At 35.5% G+C, this 16,754-nt stretch overlaps 1 protein-coding gene across 1 annotated transcript in view; it reads left to right on the top strand.

Moving 5' to 3' along the window:
- DNTT (DNA nucleotidylexotransferase) overlaps positions 1 to 16,754 on the top strand; it is a 90,982-nt gene that overhangs the window by 41,757 nt on the left and 32,471 nt on the right. The window contains exon 8 of the mRNA XM_035540898.2: positions 12,745 to 12,847. Coding sequence (XP_035396791.1) covers positions 12,745 to 12,847 — 103 coding nt within the window. The remainder of the gene's footprint in view (positions 1 to 12,744; positions 12,848 to 16,754) is intronic.

The raw sequence follows: 16,754 nt of genomic DNA, 5'->3' as shown, positions 1-16,754 counted from the left end.
TAAATGGAAACTGCCTTAGTTGCAAAATCATTTTTTCCAGTTAAAAAAAAAAAAAAGTGTGACTAATAGCTTCATAAAAGCATTTTTAAAAATATGCAGCTTTCATAATTAATAATGCAGGCTGTTTGTCTACTTATTTCAGTAAATAATTTGAATGCAGCTGACCTTTTTGTTTTCTCTGCTGCATTATTAATAATGCTGAAGAGATCACTGGGTTATTGTTTTAGCAATATGTATTTTGCTTAGCTGAGGTTTGGGTTTACAGCTAATGCTGTTTAAAATGTGACACTTCAGTAGATTATGTACCAGTTGAGATAGTGCTCCCCCCCAATTCTCTTTTTTTCACTTTGTTTCTATGATTTACAAATCCAGAATGTCACTTGTTTAGTTCTACCTTTAGGGAGCTGGAGTACATCTAGTATTTGCAGCCAGCTCTTGATTACCCACATCTAAATACCTCATAATGGTAAATTTCATTCTGTGGCAGAACAGAGTGTGTTGAGTAGTGCTGGTCACCAGCTACCTAAAATCCTAAAGTCCTAAAATTCTTAGCCCTCTCCTTTAATTATTTCAGATTGATTTCTTCTTGGAGAGAGTGAGAGGCCATTTCCTTTATCTTATATATATGTATATATTTTAAATAAGTTCATCATCTCAGAGGTACCGAAAACATCTGGCATTTTTGAATACACTGATGTCTTTGTTTCATTCTTTATAAGTAGAGGTAGTTGAATTTCCTTGGTTCTTGGTCTACGTAATTCAAAAGTTTTTAAGCCTTTGAATTAAGCCAGAAGAGACTAGGCATTTCAAGTTATCTGAGCTGTCTCTTATCTGAGATTAGTTATCTGAGATGTCTCTTACAAATAACAATGCATCTTATTTCTAGTCTACCCCAATTCTTCAATACTTAATATGTATAGGAATGCGTTCTTTTTTTTTTTTTTCCTCCTCCCTGCAGATTTCAGAATTAAAATTTTACAGTTCTTGGTAACTGCAGATATTGTACCAGTGTCATAGAGTTTTTCTTAAGAGTGAGATTTTGCTGCATATTGTCATACAATATGCTGACAGTAGAGTTTGCACATGCAAAACTGGATAGACAATTTAAGACTAAATTATCATCTGCATACTCTTCCATTTCAGCAGAATACATGAGATAACAAATCCACATCAGAACTCACTGGAGTGGATATTTATTTATTTTTTTTCAAACAGTGTTGAAGAGGCTTTGCTTCAGCATTGATTGGCACTCAGCAGAATTTATGTATGCAGGAAGTTTCTATGATGTCATTTGAAATGCTTGATTGGAATGGGGTATAATTTAAAGGATTTGCCAAGACAGCAGAAGTAAAACTTCAGTAATGTATTTTATGACTTTAAATAAAACTGTGACAGATTGGTATGGTACATTTCATAAGCTTTAAAAGCTTGAAATTATATGGACAGCTTCCAGGTACAGTTGCATTATTTACATGAAATTGAGACAGCACTCATAGTGATTCAAAGCTTAAGCATAGTTTTGTTTTGGTTGGTGGAATAGTGAATTTACTTCAGATAAAGAATTCAGGCAGTCTAGAGCTGTTAGTAGGAAAAAGTCTTGTGCACAAGCCAGAGATAAATATACAACATCAGGGTATAACTGATGACAGCTACATTCAAGCAGTTGTTTTGTTGGAAGCTGGAAGACAATAATGCCATCCAGGCAGTGCAACTGTTATAATATCTAGAGATAGCTCTACTTTCTAATTAAGAAGTAGGTGGTTAAATTCTTACGTGGCCGTTAACCTATTTTTGAGTCTCTCAGTAGAAAGTAGTCTGGTAGAGGACAAGTTTTATAATCAACTTTTAAATTACATAATAAAATTAATTGGAATTTATTTTTGATGACTATTTTTCATGCAATTTAATTTTCTGTTTTCTAACAGCTCTGAAGTTGAGCTAAAGTAGAAAGGAATTAATTTTATAGTGTGAGTAATGCATACAAAAATAGGTCAGCTGGATTGTATGTAATTTTATTTGTGGAATGTTTTCTGTTTTTTGTTTGTTTTTTTTTTGGTCAGGTCTTCAAATTTTGACTACTATACTAATATTACATTTTTCATGATGTACTATAACATAATATTTTTCTTGGACATCCATGTATAAGAGAAAACTTAAACAGGTTTATTTTAAACAGAGTATGCTATGAAATGACCATTTGGCTGAGTCTACAGAAGTCAATACATAAACCCACCATTCATCAATAGTTCATTTCACAAGACAGGGAAATAAACCTTTTCAGGGTTTTTGCATTATAATATTTTTAACCCATTAAATAATTTTTAGTGCAGATAATCTGATACAGTTGTACAAGATCAGCAGATAATTTAATTTAGCAATACAACCAGCCATTTAAGTCCTTCAGTGAATAATCATTCCATTTTATCCTTTTTTTTTTTCTTGCTGTGTGAAAGTAATGTCAAATATCTGCTAAAGCAAAGCTTGAAAAAAGACATCAGCATGACATGAAGAGAAGTAGGCGGGTATCTTGTACGCTGAGAAATAGTGTCTAGGTTTCATTTGGATCAGAAAAGAAAGACACAATAAAGCATAGCATACACTTGGTCTTTGAAAATTCATTTAATGAGAACCAAGGCAATGGCACTCATCGCTACACTCTTTGAGGCAATACAGTCACTGAAGGTGAAATTAGGTTTTAAGTAAGATTTAACTGGTATTTCACAAGTTTCACACTGGTTCTCCTAACTTCAGTGATTTTCACCCACACAGCACAACTCACATAAATATCTGTAGATGTGATCCCTTTTGCTACAGCAGGTGACACTTCTTTATCCCAAGTTAATACAAGAGAATCTCTTAATTAATGCATTCTCTACATTGTTAGGTGTATTCTTGAAGTTCCTCTTTGAACAGCAACTACTCATGTCCACAGTGTTGATAATTGATATTCTGCTGAATAAATAAAAGCAAAAGAGCTTGTTTTGTGTATGGAGTATTAAAGTTATATTCCCTAATGTTTTGTAAGTAAACTTTCTGCTCCTAAAGGGGAAGGGATTTTTCCATTGCTACTTCAGCGCAGAGCTGGATTAACTTCAAAAATAAAATAAATGGCTTCCACAGCTATGGAAAATGAATTCTGCCTCTGGTGAATTAGAATTAGTGTTACACTGGGCAAGAAAAGTAGCATTTTAATGAAGTGTCCACCCTCAAGCATGTCTCCTAAGAAGACACCTGTGAACCTTTGCCAAATACTTATGTAGCTCAGCTGAGTTTATGTCGAATAACTTGGCTGTGTGAAGAAACTGCTAAATGCTGTCTTTGGCACTTTAAACCTTTGAACAGAAACCTGATTTATAGCTGCCCAGGAGAACACTGTCTCAGTTTTCACTATTTTAGAGACATTCTAATCTATAATTATTTTATTTTTAGATCAATACAAAAAGTAGTTCTGCAGACAAAGCTACAACAGCATTCTTTTTTACCCACAAAATGCCTCAAAAGGAGTCAGAGTATAACTCATAACAGTACATTATCTTTTCAGTTAGATGTATCATGAAGTCAATTTTACATTTAATTGTCTTTGCTGGTAGCAGAATTTATTTCAGTTAATTTGATTTGATTATTGCCATTTCAGCCATTAATCAGCATCCTATTAAACCATCTCACAGCTATTAATTATGCTCCCAAAGAGCCATGTGCTTTACAGTCAGGGAAGAATTATCATTGAGGACAGGGATTCCAGAATTTCTTTTGATACGGAACACACAACTTGGATCAGTTTGGGTTTAGATTTCTAAAAAAATTTAACTCCAATTTTTCATCACCTGTCCCATGTTTGTGCAAATCAAGTCCAGGAGGGTGACTGAAACACCAGGCACTAAAATCAGAGTCCAGCTACAAAATATATGTACAACTACGATCTTTGGTAAGTTTATTCTCTCTCCACTGTGACAAATGGTATAGATGAGCCTCCTGACTATCCAATTTGATGAACTATAAAATGAAATCTTGCCACTGTTGTCCTCATCAGTCTTGTGTCTCTGTCATGTTTAAGATGGAAGTATGAAGTCCATGCACCTAGAGAGCAAGTGAAGTTGGTAGTAGAGTTTTGCACAGTCAAGTGCCCCTAGTTTATTATGACTGAATGCTCCTCTTCCACTCTCCCTCTGCTGACAAAGTAATCAGAGCATGGCACAAGTCAGACTCGTGAACAGTTGCTCTCTGCATTCTGCTCTGTTTTCTCTGTGTTAGTGTTTTTGGACTGTTAACTTTGGTTGAGCTGCTTTTGCACTTCAGTGAGCATTTATTTTCTCACTATCTATTCGAAACGTATGTAAATCAACATTACATTGGTGCTGTTGAATCTAAATGTTGTTTTGAAAATGTGGAGCTGACTTGAATATTAAGGACAACTGCTCAGCAAAAGCTGACAGTGATTTGAAGAACAGCTTGTGTGTGGTATATGGGGTTTAGCTGGTCATTTATGATAGCAATGGGCTGGTATGATATTTATGTTACTACTCAGGCTGTTAATGCTTTGTGTGGTATTGATCAAATACATAACAGAGAGTTTCTGAGGAAACAACCTCAAATAAATGTTACACAGCATACTATTGTAATTTGGAAGAACATTTCTGTCACAAACAATATTTTTTTAAACATTTTTTTCCTAGCTATTACCCATTTCTTGTTGTTGCAGATGCTTAGAAACATTCTAATTTCTTCCATTCAACAAAATCCTTCATCGTGAAATCACCATTGCAGAAGCCCTTTTACAAATCAGGTTCTGCTCCTTTCCTTAGAAAGTGATTTGTTCTTACCTGTCACTGTATTAATTATATACCTAGCAAAAGTCAATGCCCTTTTGAGTCAATAAAGCCACCTACCGTAAATCTAAATTTCAGACCTGAGAAAAATCACAGAAGACACTATGCTGAAATAATTATTTTCTAATTAAATACTGTATTCAGTAAAGCCACTTAGGCAAAATCTTCTGAGAATTTTACTTATTGATCTACTTTGCATTTGTATTTTATTAAACTGCTGGTAACTTTCACCTGAATATGGAAACCTTAGTATAGCTATTCAAGAAGGCTTTAAAATCTGTAGTGTTACAGTTGAGGAGAAATCATGAATGACATCTCTGATTACTTTGTAATCAATGAAATTTTTCCCTTCTGGATATTAAGTAGTCCAGGATTTTACCTTCTGTGTAAGAGCGGTAGCAATGTCACACTTCAGTACTTTCAGGTTAAAGATTTTTTTTTCTTTGTAGTAGGGTTTACTAAAGAAATGTAGGTCTTCATCATTTGAGTGACAGTAACTCAGAATTATTTTCATATCTGGCTGTTAGAAATCATCCATCTCTACTTCAGGGTCTCATCAAAGACTGCTTAGTAAGCAAACCCACAAGTGTTCAAAGTACCTGGGATTTGGAATAAAAATTTCTGTCCCTCTTTTTCTGAGAAGGCACATACTAGTGGAAGACAAGTAGTAGATGTACCTTAATCAGGTCTGCAGTTACTAGAGACAGAATTACTATGGTACTTCTATTTGGTTGAACTCGGGTGATGTCAAATAATAGCTGTATGTTGCCAGTACAGTGGGTAGCAGAGCAAGAGGATAAGCAAGAGCAAAAGGATACCCCCCTAGAGTAAAATTATGGCATCAATATCAGAATAGACAGAAAAATCTTTGAACTCTGTTTACATGTGTGTGGATGTCTGAATGTAGCTATAATTGTAATGTTTGACTATGCCTGCATGCTGAAGCTACTGGAGTTTTCCCTCAGGAACATGTATGTTATGGCACTTATAAACAATTTGTTTGCTATATCTAAAAGGGGTGATTGTGCTACTACTTATCCAAGCTCTGTCATTGCTGCCTAAACAAAAGTTCATTGTGCTGTATCACAGTTTGTCCATTTCTTCAGCTTTGTGTAATGTTCTGCAACTTTTAATCCCTTTTCCATTGCCACACAATCATCACTTTAGCAATTACATTTGATCTTCCTAGATATTTTTGCATGTTGCTCATCTATATTCAAGGAAATATTCAAATGGCCTCGCATACTTTCAAATCACTTGGGGATGTCTGTCTAGAAGCTGTCCTCTTTGCATTTCCCAAAAGAAGAATGCAGAGAAGATGGCACTTAAGTTAGCATGTAATGAGTTCTCATATTTCTTTCCAGAAATGGTGGAAAGGAAAATGACAAGGACTTGTCATTTTTTTTATATTGGCTTTCAGCATCTTAGCTAGTGTCCAGCTTGCTCTGCAGATGACTTTCAGCTGCATTCCTTTTAATCTGAGCTCTTTGGAGGGAAGGGAGATTTGTATTCTGTGGTATTTTGTTCACATTCTCCATATGCTGTCTGCTCCGTGTAGTTCTGGTCTGAGGTTTCCTTAACAGATTTTCCTATCTTTCTGTATCTTTTCCTTCCTGTATTTCCTGATAGCAATTATTCTCAGACAGCTATTTCATAGCTGTAGCTTGTTTTTCTAATTCAGTGTAAAGTTTGCAACTGATACAGGTAATATATCCATTAGCATTTTTAATATCTCTTCAATCTGCTGAATCTGAATATTAATATTGCTTTAAGTGTATTGTCTTAGTAAACACAATACAGTTTCATCAAACATACTAACTCAGAATATTATCTAATACCCAAATGTTTAAGAACTTATCTTCTTTCCTACACAAACCATTTTTTTCCCCGCGGTTTTAGCAGGAATAAAAGTTTTAGTCAAATAGAAGGACACCTGAAATGTCTATTCCAAATCCCTTTCTGTTCTCCATTATTTGCAAAATATAACAACTTCATTGTTATAGTTTGTGGTAGTCACTTGAGTGTATGATTTGAAGATTTGTTATGTAATTAATTATACATAATTAATTTGATTAATTCCATGAATCCTGCCCACTTCAATTTATATTTCTTCCTTAGTTAATATAGTTGATCAGATACTGAAAATGAGCACCTGCTAGTTTTCAGTCCTCCAGGCTCTTACACAAATGTTTGGCTTCTTGCATGTGGTTACTGCCTCTGATATCAGTGGTGTGCTATGTGCAAACACTGAAGGATTTAGCACAGAAATACAAGTTGGCCAGCTTGTCTCCAGTCCAAGCTCTGAGAGCGCCCAGCCAGTGTGCCAAAGTCATCTCTGGTGATTTTTCTGAGCAGATTTTGAAAACCTTTTTTGTCTTCTGAATCTTAAAGTGTCTTCTTCCCCCCAAAAGGATTTTCAAGTGCCCTCTAAGATGATTTTAAGAGTTGATTAAATTAAAGAATATGTCAAAGGTAGAGAAAAAAGTGTATTTTAGACTACCCTGGAAAGCCTGATACTAAAGTGGATTCCTGGTCAAAAACTTGTAGCCAGACTTCTAATCAGAAGTCAGACAAATAATTTGTTATTTAGCAAGTAAGGACAGATTTGAGGTAAATCTGTAATCTGCGAACTGATTTCATATAGAAGTAAAATCTGTTTTCCTTGGGGGGTGGGGGGAAGAATTTTATTCAAGGATTTATCCCATTCATTCTGGTTTATTCCACAGCAGGGTAACTATTGGAATGTCAAATGAGAGAAAACTATATGTCTATCAGAATATGCTTCTTGGAACTTCTAGAAAACAGGTACATTTTAAAGAGCTGTCATGGAGAAATAATGAGTGAGGTGCACCCAAGAAGAAAAATCCAAGAACACAGAGACTATAAAATCAAGCTAGGAGAGAATTCCAAGGTAACAGAAAATACCTAGATCTGAGTATTCCTCCTTAGCATTCCCATAGTCTCTGAATGCCAAACAAACAGACAAGAGTGAGAACATCACAGCAGTAGAACATAAAATATTTTAAAAACGTGATCTGTAGTGTGGGAAAAAAAAAAAAAAAAGAGAAATCATACCGTGGACCAAAATGATGAAGACCTGTCAGAAAATCAGGGATAGAGTAAACCAGTGAAGAACAACTATAGTATAGAAAGCTTAGGTGGAAAATGCAGGGTTGTTTGTATGTACTGTGAGTGATTACACACACACAGCAGATATTGATACCATCTGACCATAGTAATGCACTGCTCTTGGAGAATGTCTTCACGGCTGAAGGGAGCTGATAGAGAATATGCTGATGAACAAATCTAGGACTTAAACAGCAGCATTTCAAAGAAGAAACTCCTTTACTTAGTTTGCAGACAAAGCCCAGCATATTGTGGCAACACTGAGAAGTAATATTTCTATGAACCACATGGTGTCAATAGTAAAGGTAATAATATATCAGTGTTATGGCAGGTCCATCCAAAAGCATTGTGCTGCCTGTGAGCTACTTTGTTGCTTATATTTTCTAGAAAATGCTAAGCATTAAATACACTTACTCTTATGAACATAGGCTGTTGATCATTTTGTGTTTCACCCACTTCAAGGTCTTGAAAGGTTAAGAAAGACTTGCAGTGTTATCTAATGCAAGCACATACATGGAAATACAGCATTTTCTGCTGTATCCACTTGAACTCTGTATGAGCACAAAGCTTGCTGAATGGTTTTCAGGGCTTTGACACGTAACTCACTACTGCAAAAAGGTGGTTTAGCTCCTCCATTAGTGAAGCTTTGTGAGTGGTAGAGAAATATCAGTACGTCTTTTCTCAACTAAAATCATTTCATGAGAATTGCCACTGATATGGCTTAGCTGCTGTAGAACATCCTGAGGCTTCAAAATACTCTACATACATAATACTCAACAATATCTAAACTTCCGTAAATTTCCTTTATAGAATAGGACAATGTAGTTATCCTTTACCATATTATCGTTTGATCCATTTATTTAAGTTTAGTAACAATACTTAATGACTTTGAATTTAGATTTTGTATTAAAACAATAATAGCAAAAAGAAAATTCCAACAACCTGTTCCTTAACAGTAAATTAATTATCAGCTTTATACAAGTTTAGTCAGCCAAGAATTGAACACAGTTAATTAACAGTGTTCCGTCTTTTGTAGTCCTCAAGCTTGAATAGATTATTAGGACAAAAGCTAAGGTGCAATCTCAGTTCTGCAAGGTGCTGTTTTTCTTATTGCCCCAGCCCAAAAAGGATTTAGGTTTAGATTTAAAGGAAAGAAAAAGATGATTTAAAGGGATCTGATTAGTTTTATTTTTAAAATAGTACTCAACTTTTATATAAAAGCCTTGCAATTAGAGTTCTGAGGCAGTGGCATGCCAGAATCATATCCCTACATCTCTGACCATCTATTCGTGTACTAAACACACTAGCCTGTGTGGATTTATGTTATTTTGCAGTATAAAATAGGCTTGTAGAGCCAGAAATAGTGTCACACACTGTACTCATGAGGATAACCATTTAGAGAGGAGAACTCTTAGGACTCTCCTCCCTGCACCAAGCACTGGCTCTGCATTTCCTGTTTAACAGGAAAAAAAAAAAGACAACAAACAACAAAAAAAATGGATGTGAAAGCATCAGACTAAGTGTTCTCCTTCTTGGTTGAGTGTTTTTAATCCAAGAGCTAACAGGTAAGTAAATGACCTGTGGACACTGGTGTGGACTCAAGGGCTAATTCTGAACTCTGGTCCTGGAACTGAACCACTGTGGAAGGCAGGAGAGAAGACTGAGGAGCTGCCTCTTGTGAAGCAGGAACATTGCCAGTATTCCTGAGATAAATATGGCAATAAAAAGATGAGTGATCAGTATACGAGTCACTGGGCTAAGATAAACTAGGACAGGCACTCCCAGCAATTTGGAGTTCATTTTTCAAACGAAGTGTTTGTTTTCATTTATAAGTAAATGATGCCTAGTTAACACCCTTCAGTGTCTAGATCATGGTGGAGCCAATCACTAACCCTGTTGAAGGAATCCACTTTCCTGAATGTGGTGAGGTTCGGAAAAGACCGAAGCCTGCAGCATTCCTCTCGAGCTTTGGGAATGAACAAGAGATTGAGGTTTCATCTCTGATGCACTTAATCAGGTGATGAATTCTGGGTTTCCAAATCTGTTTTGAGGATCAGATGTCAGTTACCATGGTGTTTAACTTGTATATACTCAGGTACTTAATCATATCAAGCTATATAGCTGGCTTCATCTTCAGAGAAACTGTTGGTATGTATATAGAGATAATTGTTGATCTTACTTCCTGAGATGGGGACAGAGCATCTTGGCACTCTTTGATCCCATATGACCTTTACATGAGTTTATGAATACCGATGGTTGTATGCTTGTATGCATACACACAAAAATATATAAACATTATATATAAACATATATATTATGTATATATCTATGTGAAGAAAATCCCTACCCTGCTGTAATCAATGACCATGCTCCTTTCAACTTCAACAGAATGATGATCTGAACCAACATACAATTTACTGCATTTTTTGCATGGTTTACAGCCATGAGAAGTAAAATTATACAGCTTTTGAACTTACTAGATTGTTTTTATATTTTAAGGAAGGTAATACATTTATCTAGAATGAAAAAAATTATTTGGCAAGTGGCACTAGTGGAAATGTGACTGAATGTTCCAGTAATGGCCTGACAACTTCAGTCAGAAATTAACCTGATGAGAATTAGTTCAAAGAGAATACGAAATGTATTTGACAATAACAATGATTTTATATTGTGTGCTTTTATGTCAGTTCTAAATGCTATCACTTCAGACAGAAGTATTTCAATAAATGCTCTCTGTCTTGGGAAATAGATGACCAGTGAACCACCTTAGATTTCTTGAGGTTTTATGGCTAGCCTGAGGCAGGAGGTTGTAGACATGGTTAACCTAAAATATACATATATTGAGTATGTGTTGAGTACCAGAGGAAAAAGCAGGAATCAGCTCCTGATTCTATCAGCTTCTAAGTTCTTTTGATTATTTTCATTTTAATAATTTTAGGCAAGTTTTCTTATGCCACTTTCTGCATCTCCAAGATAGGAATAGCAAATTCCTTCCCTTTGAAAAAAAAAAAAAATTAAACATTTTGAAACATGTAAGTAAAAACTGCTATGTAAGAACTTCAAATTATTATGGTAATTTATGAGATAATAAATGTCATCCTCAAAAAAAAAAGTCTTACATGAAATACTAACTTCTTGAATTTGAATTGCTTTTCAGATTCTAAGCCTAGACTGATGCTTTGTTTGAAATGTCTTTGAAATCATTTCCACCTGTTTAAGCAATTTTGACTTCGCTGCAGACATGGCACAATAGTTGCATTATAGCAAGTTAGACAGCTTGTCAAATGTAAAACCTAGGTTTTCATTTCTTTATATCTTGCTGCTAATGCAGTTCTACTGTCCATCTAGATGATTTCCTGTTATACAAATGGTAGTAGATGTTTGTCACTGAGTTCTATCCATACAAATTTCCAAGTCTAACAAATCAGATTCAGTTTTATGCATTATTTTAAGAGAAAGTACAATTTCATTAAACAAAAAAAAAAAAGCAAATCTTTTGTTTTAGACAGTTCCAATTTTCACTACTCTTGTAACAATTCACAATTTCTCTGAATACTGGACGTAGCATTGAACTGGAACACACCTGAACTGTAACATTGCATACCCTTGTGAACATCTGCAAGAGCAAACTTTCCCTCTAATGGAGAAGATTTTGGAAATATGCTACACTCAGATGCCACTTCTTCAGATTCTGGGTGATTACTCCACCTTTTATATACTGCACCTAGTTGCAGAAATATCTTCTTTGCATAAATATCTTCCCTTTCTTCTCAGCCTGGCTTGATTAAAGCCAATAAATAGATGCATATGCAGTCCCTGACACAACATTTAGACCAAAATGAATGCCTTGTATTGGTTCTGCAGTCCTCAGGTGAATTGCACTCCAGAACAAATTTTCAGACTTTCTCAAACATTTTATGATTTTGAAGGGAAACATTCCAGATAGCTTGCTTTCACCTGTTTTCTAATGATAGCTGCATCTTAATCTGATTTATGCATAACATATTTGGTAACTGGATGAAGGCAAGCTGAATGCTCTAAATGAAGGAAAGCAAGAGGTAATGACATGATTTTTCCTTAGGAATATTTACAATTAAACTCTGTGCATATAGATTTAATTCTGAAATCCTTAGTAAATGTAATAAATAAGCTTTAGTCACATTAAGGCTGAACTGTTCTCAAAAAATGAAACAAACAAACAAAAAATTCTAGAAAAACAACCAACCAACCAAAAAACAATAGCAAAAAGCACTGTTACATTTTAAAAAGAAAGAAGAAATGTAAAATATTTGGAGATTTTATTTCTGTCATAAAAAGAAATAATGAAATTTCACATCATCACACTTTTGTTCATTAAAGTGTCCATCAAAAGCTAAAGAAAAATATTTAAGACTGTAGTAGTTAGACTGGCAAGTTTATCTGCTATTACCGCACTGCATTCCTAATATGTTCTATAGTATTTAGATTAAAATTTTTTTATCCAATGACTGAAACTTTATTTTCTGAGACTTAAGGAGAAGAAAGAGATTTAACATCACCAAATGGATCTGCGGTATCTAGCTGAACAACAGAGAAAATACATCAAAACTTTAAATTATTACTTAACAAAGAACACTGACAGACCCGATAAAAGAAATAGAAGATTCTATTTTGATTGTATTTCAAGAAATATTGCTATCGCTTTATGCTGCAAACTCTTTTTATAATGCAGGAAAAAAATATTATCTTTGAAAATAGCATGAAATTCAGCAAGAACTTAGCTCTTTTTCTTCTTGTTATTTATTACTTCTAGGGGTAAGAAGATTGGACATGATATTGATTTTTTGATCACCAATCCAGGACCAAGAGAAGATGATGAACTTCTGCATAAAGTTGTTGACTCGTGGAAAAAGCAGGTATGAACTTAATAATATTTGGCTAAAAAAAAAAAAAAAGACATTCTAACAGCATGGAATTAAGCCTATGTAGTGCTTAAAGAATGTTGACTCCTTTTCATAGAAGATTTCACTATTTTGAAATTGCATGCTGTTCTATTTCATTATTAATCATGATGAACTAAGTATATCCTCCAGCTCTGAAGCTGAAGGTAATGTCAGGGGTGCTCTGCACACACTATTATATCCTCCCCTAAGAATCTGCAACTGATTAGAGGTAAGAAGTTAGGCTAAATGGAGTTTTGGGTGACACAGAAAAGCTGTTATACTTTGAAACAAAACAGTATTTGTTTAATTTCTCCTTGAGATGGGAGTAGTTTCGCCCAAGTTACTGCTTTTATTTTGGGGAGCTCCAGCTTTAGGTATAGTGAACTTCTGTAACTCCATGGTGCAATGTTAGCAAGTCTGAAAGCTTGGGTACAAAACATCTGGAATTCTGTCTTCCTTTCAGCCCATAGATTAACACTTTTCCTGGTTTCCACTGGAATACGGTAAAAATTGATGTAGTCCTCTTTGATGTTTGGGTTTTTATGTATGCACACATTTCACAGAAGAATTGTTCATTTAAGGTTTGTTGTTGTATTCAACATTCTTCAGTTCCAAGCAACATTAAAGTTAGAAGATCTTGAATTATAATAGGCGCAGGTACCTCAAAATATTCCTGGCTCAGAAATATGGTATGTTGGGAAAGGTAAGCCTTTGTGTTTTTTTTTCTATCTGTCAGGCCAGCTAAGATATTTTTCAACGTTTACTTCCTGTACTGTTCAAAGGATGTGAGTACATTTCAACATGTAAAAAAGACCAGCACTCTGTCTGAGATGAATCATCATGCCCCACTGCTAAGTAAAGTCAGCTTTCAGTGCAGATAGCCTGGAGAGAATGCTTTCAAATTTATTCTTGACTGATGTACTTTAATTAACATATAATGTGTTAACATGTGAAAGATACTAAAAATATTCTCCAAACAAGCAAAAACTTATCTGATTTTATGAAGAACTGATCTATTTTAGAGGTGGTCAAAATCTTTCTACTGGCTTAATCTTTCTACTTTACTTGGCTTTAATCTTTCTACTGGCTCAAACTTGTTCTTTCCTGGTAAAATACAACCCTAGATGAATTTCTCTTCTTTTGGCTGACTTGTTATCCAAAATGTTAACAGATTATTACTAATTTTAAAGATTTCTCCGATTTCTGTCATAATTGTGCATGGAAAGTGTACATATTGAAGTAGACTGCTAGAAGGTATACTTTATCATACTCCACTGAAAAGCAATGAAGCTGTGGCAATTAATGAGGAGCAATTCTATTTTTATCTTTTTATTATTTATGTAAGGCTTCTTTCTCGGTCATCCCACTCCCTTTATTCTGAGCAAAGCTGCATTTCTTCTTGGAAGCTGTCCTTTTGCTTTCTTAAGCAGATTTGAACCTCTGGGAAGGCATGTGCACGTCCTCCAAAACTGTTTATTACCACACAGCAGAAAGGAAAAGTGACAACAGGGTGAGTCTAGAGCCTGTCCCTGGGTGCAGCCTTTCATTCCTTCTCCCATTCCATCACACTCACTCGTGTTAATGAGAACAATGGCTGTGATCTGAGAAGTCTGGCAACTGCAGAAGCTTTTCAGGTCACCCTGAATTGTTTTCATTAAATGGAATTGAAAGGAAAGAAAGAGAAAATAAATCATTCTTGTTGATTTTTTTTTTTTTTCCAAGGAATAAAATTTGGCAGAACTGAGTGCAGGGAAGAGTGCAGGTGGCCAAGGGTCTGATGAAAAGATTAGGATTCCTCTAGAGATCTCCCAGCATGAAGAAAATGTCAGAAGGGGAGATGCACAGTGGAAGTAGCAACCAAGTCCAAACAAACTGGGGATTGTTTAAAACTACGAACACAGATTTTCTGTGTTTTGTTATTTCTCCAGAATTTTGGGGGCTTGTAACACTTGTTATACAGCCTCTCTGCTGTGGTCATTGTAATATGCAGGCTTTTACTGTCACTACTAAAAAAATTAGCTGCCAGCAAAATGAAAATACAAAAAGAAAGAGAGGAATTATACTCCTCTTGCTTTTTTATCTTTGATTTCTAAGGGGAAAGGAAAAAAAAAAAGAAAAAAAAACCTAAAGCACTTTTATATTTTTGATGGTACACCTGTTGGTTGTTTCACAGCTTTCCACTTTTGTGCTACTGCTTCAAAGTCCAGATTCATCAAAGAATGTCACTGAGGTCATGATGTTGACTTCCTTTCAACAGCTCTTAGTGAAGGATTCTGCAATGTTTAACTTCTAAACTATGAACCCCATCCTTATTTAAATAGTTTAAAAGGGCCTTTTTCTTGGCCAAAAAATTTAATGTAACAAGATCCTTCCATTGAAAGCTGTTGAAAAATTAAGTGGTTAAATCAACACCATTGTGCTCTTTGATGCAGCAGCAGCGGGGATAAATGGACTGAGGAATAGAGAACACAAAGTCTCCCCTGAACTTCAAAGAAGAATGGCTAAATGGAAAAGCTGCAATGCAGTACACAGGTTATGGTTTTAATGATTCCAAGAAACTTCATAAAGTAAGAAATTACTTCCTCTGTGGGTTAGAGCTTGGAAGTCCATGGGCAAACAGGCTGAGCCATCTGTGTCAATGCAGTTTCATTCACATGCTGTGTAAAGGGGGATTTATTGTTTGATAAAAACCTATGTAGCTGTATTTAGCACTGTTCCTGTTAGATATGTACCATTGACAGAGGAAGAGATGCCATTACTGCAGGCATTCCTGTACTCTCCATTTGTTTTTTCTTTCATTTTCATGAAAGTGTAATGTTGCATTAGCCCACATTGCCATTTCATTTTTCTTTGAGCTTTTAGGAAAATGGGAATATCGGTGCCTTCCTATGCTTACTTATTTTAACGTTTTGTGGTCTGGTTTAGTGGTCTGGGTTAGACTCTATCATTCACCCTTGCTGAGGTGAACGTGTCAGGAAAAGGAAGGCTTGAAGTCCCATTGATGTGTATGGTGATGAACAAGCAACTAGTCTGGCTTTTTCATTGCTGGAAGTAGCTGTTTGTAAACAGGGTTCACAGAACAGCAGCACTTTCATTATTGAGTGACAGCTGGATTTTAGTAGCAACAAAACCTGTTTCTAAGACTAGATACAGAAACAGTTGTGAGGCTGGAGCAAAGAGCTTATTTCTTTCAGATGAATGCTCTCTCTGCTTATAAAGAGGCAGGCCTGTATTCATTCCTTTGTAAGCAAATGTTGCTTCACCTTTTACATTTTTATTTTATTTTATTTTATTTTATTTATTTGTTGCATTTTGGCTTAGTTTCAGCAGGAGCTGAGGACATCCTTACCTAAAATAAACTAGTGCATGCTGGCTCGAGTACTTTGGTGGGACTTGAGAGAACTTGGCTTAAACCTCTTAGGCAGAGGATGGGGCTGAATATGATTGTCCTGGCTCTGGGGTTATTGCATAAAGTAGGCAGAAGTGTTCCACTGCCTTGTATGTTTTAAGTAAGGATCCTGGCAGCAGTGGCAGTTCTCATGAAGCCTGATTTGTCTGGTGTGTACTGTCTATCTATATGTGGGTAAGTATGTATGCATGTGTATGTATATGTCCCTACCCATCCATCAGTTCTTGTCACTCACCAGTGCAAATGCTCGTGGCATGGAAAGAGGGAAACATCATTCCTGAACTCTGGTGCGGGACTGTACATTCCTGTCAAAAGCAGGCTGTTCAGGACATGCCCAGAATTAGATCATTCTGCTGTATGGGGAACTTCAAGCTGAAAAAATTGTCATCAAAGGGACCAAGGCAGCTGTATGATTAGGCAGCAGCTGTAAAGTTTTATATTGCTGATCAAGCCTTTGATGTCATTTTCTAA

The sequence above is a fragment of the Cygnus atratus genome, chromosome 7 (genome assembly GCF_013377495.2).
Source record: "Cygnus atratus isolate AKBS03 ecotype Queensland, Australia chromosome 7, CAtr_DNAZoo_HiC_assembly, whole genome shotgun sequence".
Taxonomy (NCBI): Eukaryota; Metazoa; Chordata; class Aves; order Anseriformes; family Anatidae; genus Cygnus; species Cygnus atratus.
This window is presented reverse-complemented; position numbering and strand designations above follow the sequence as displayed.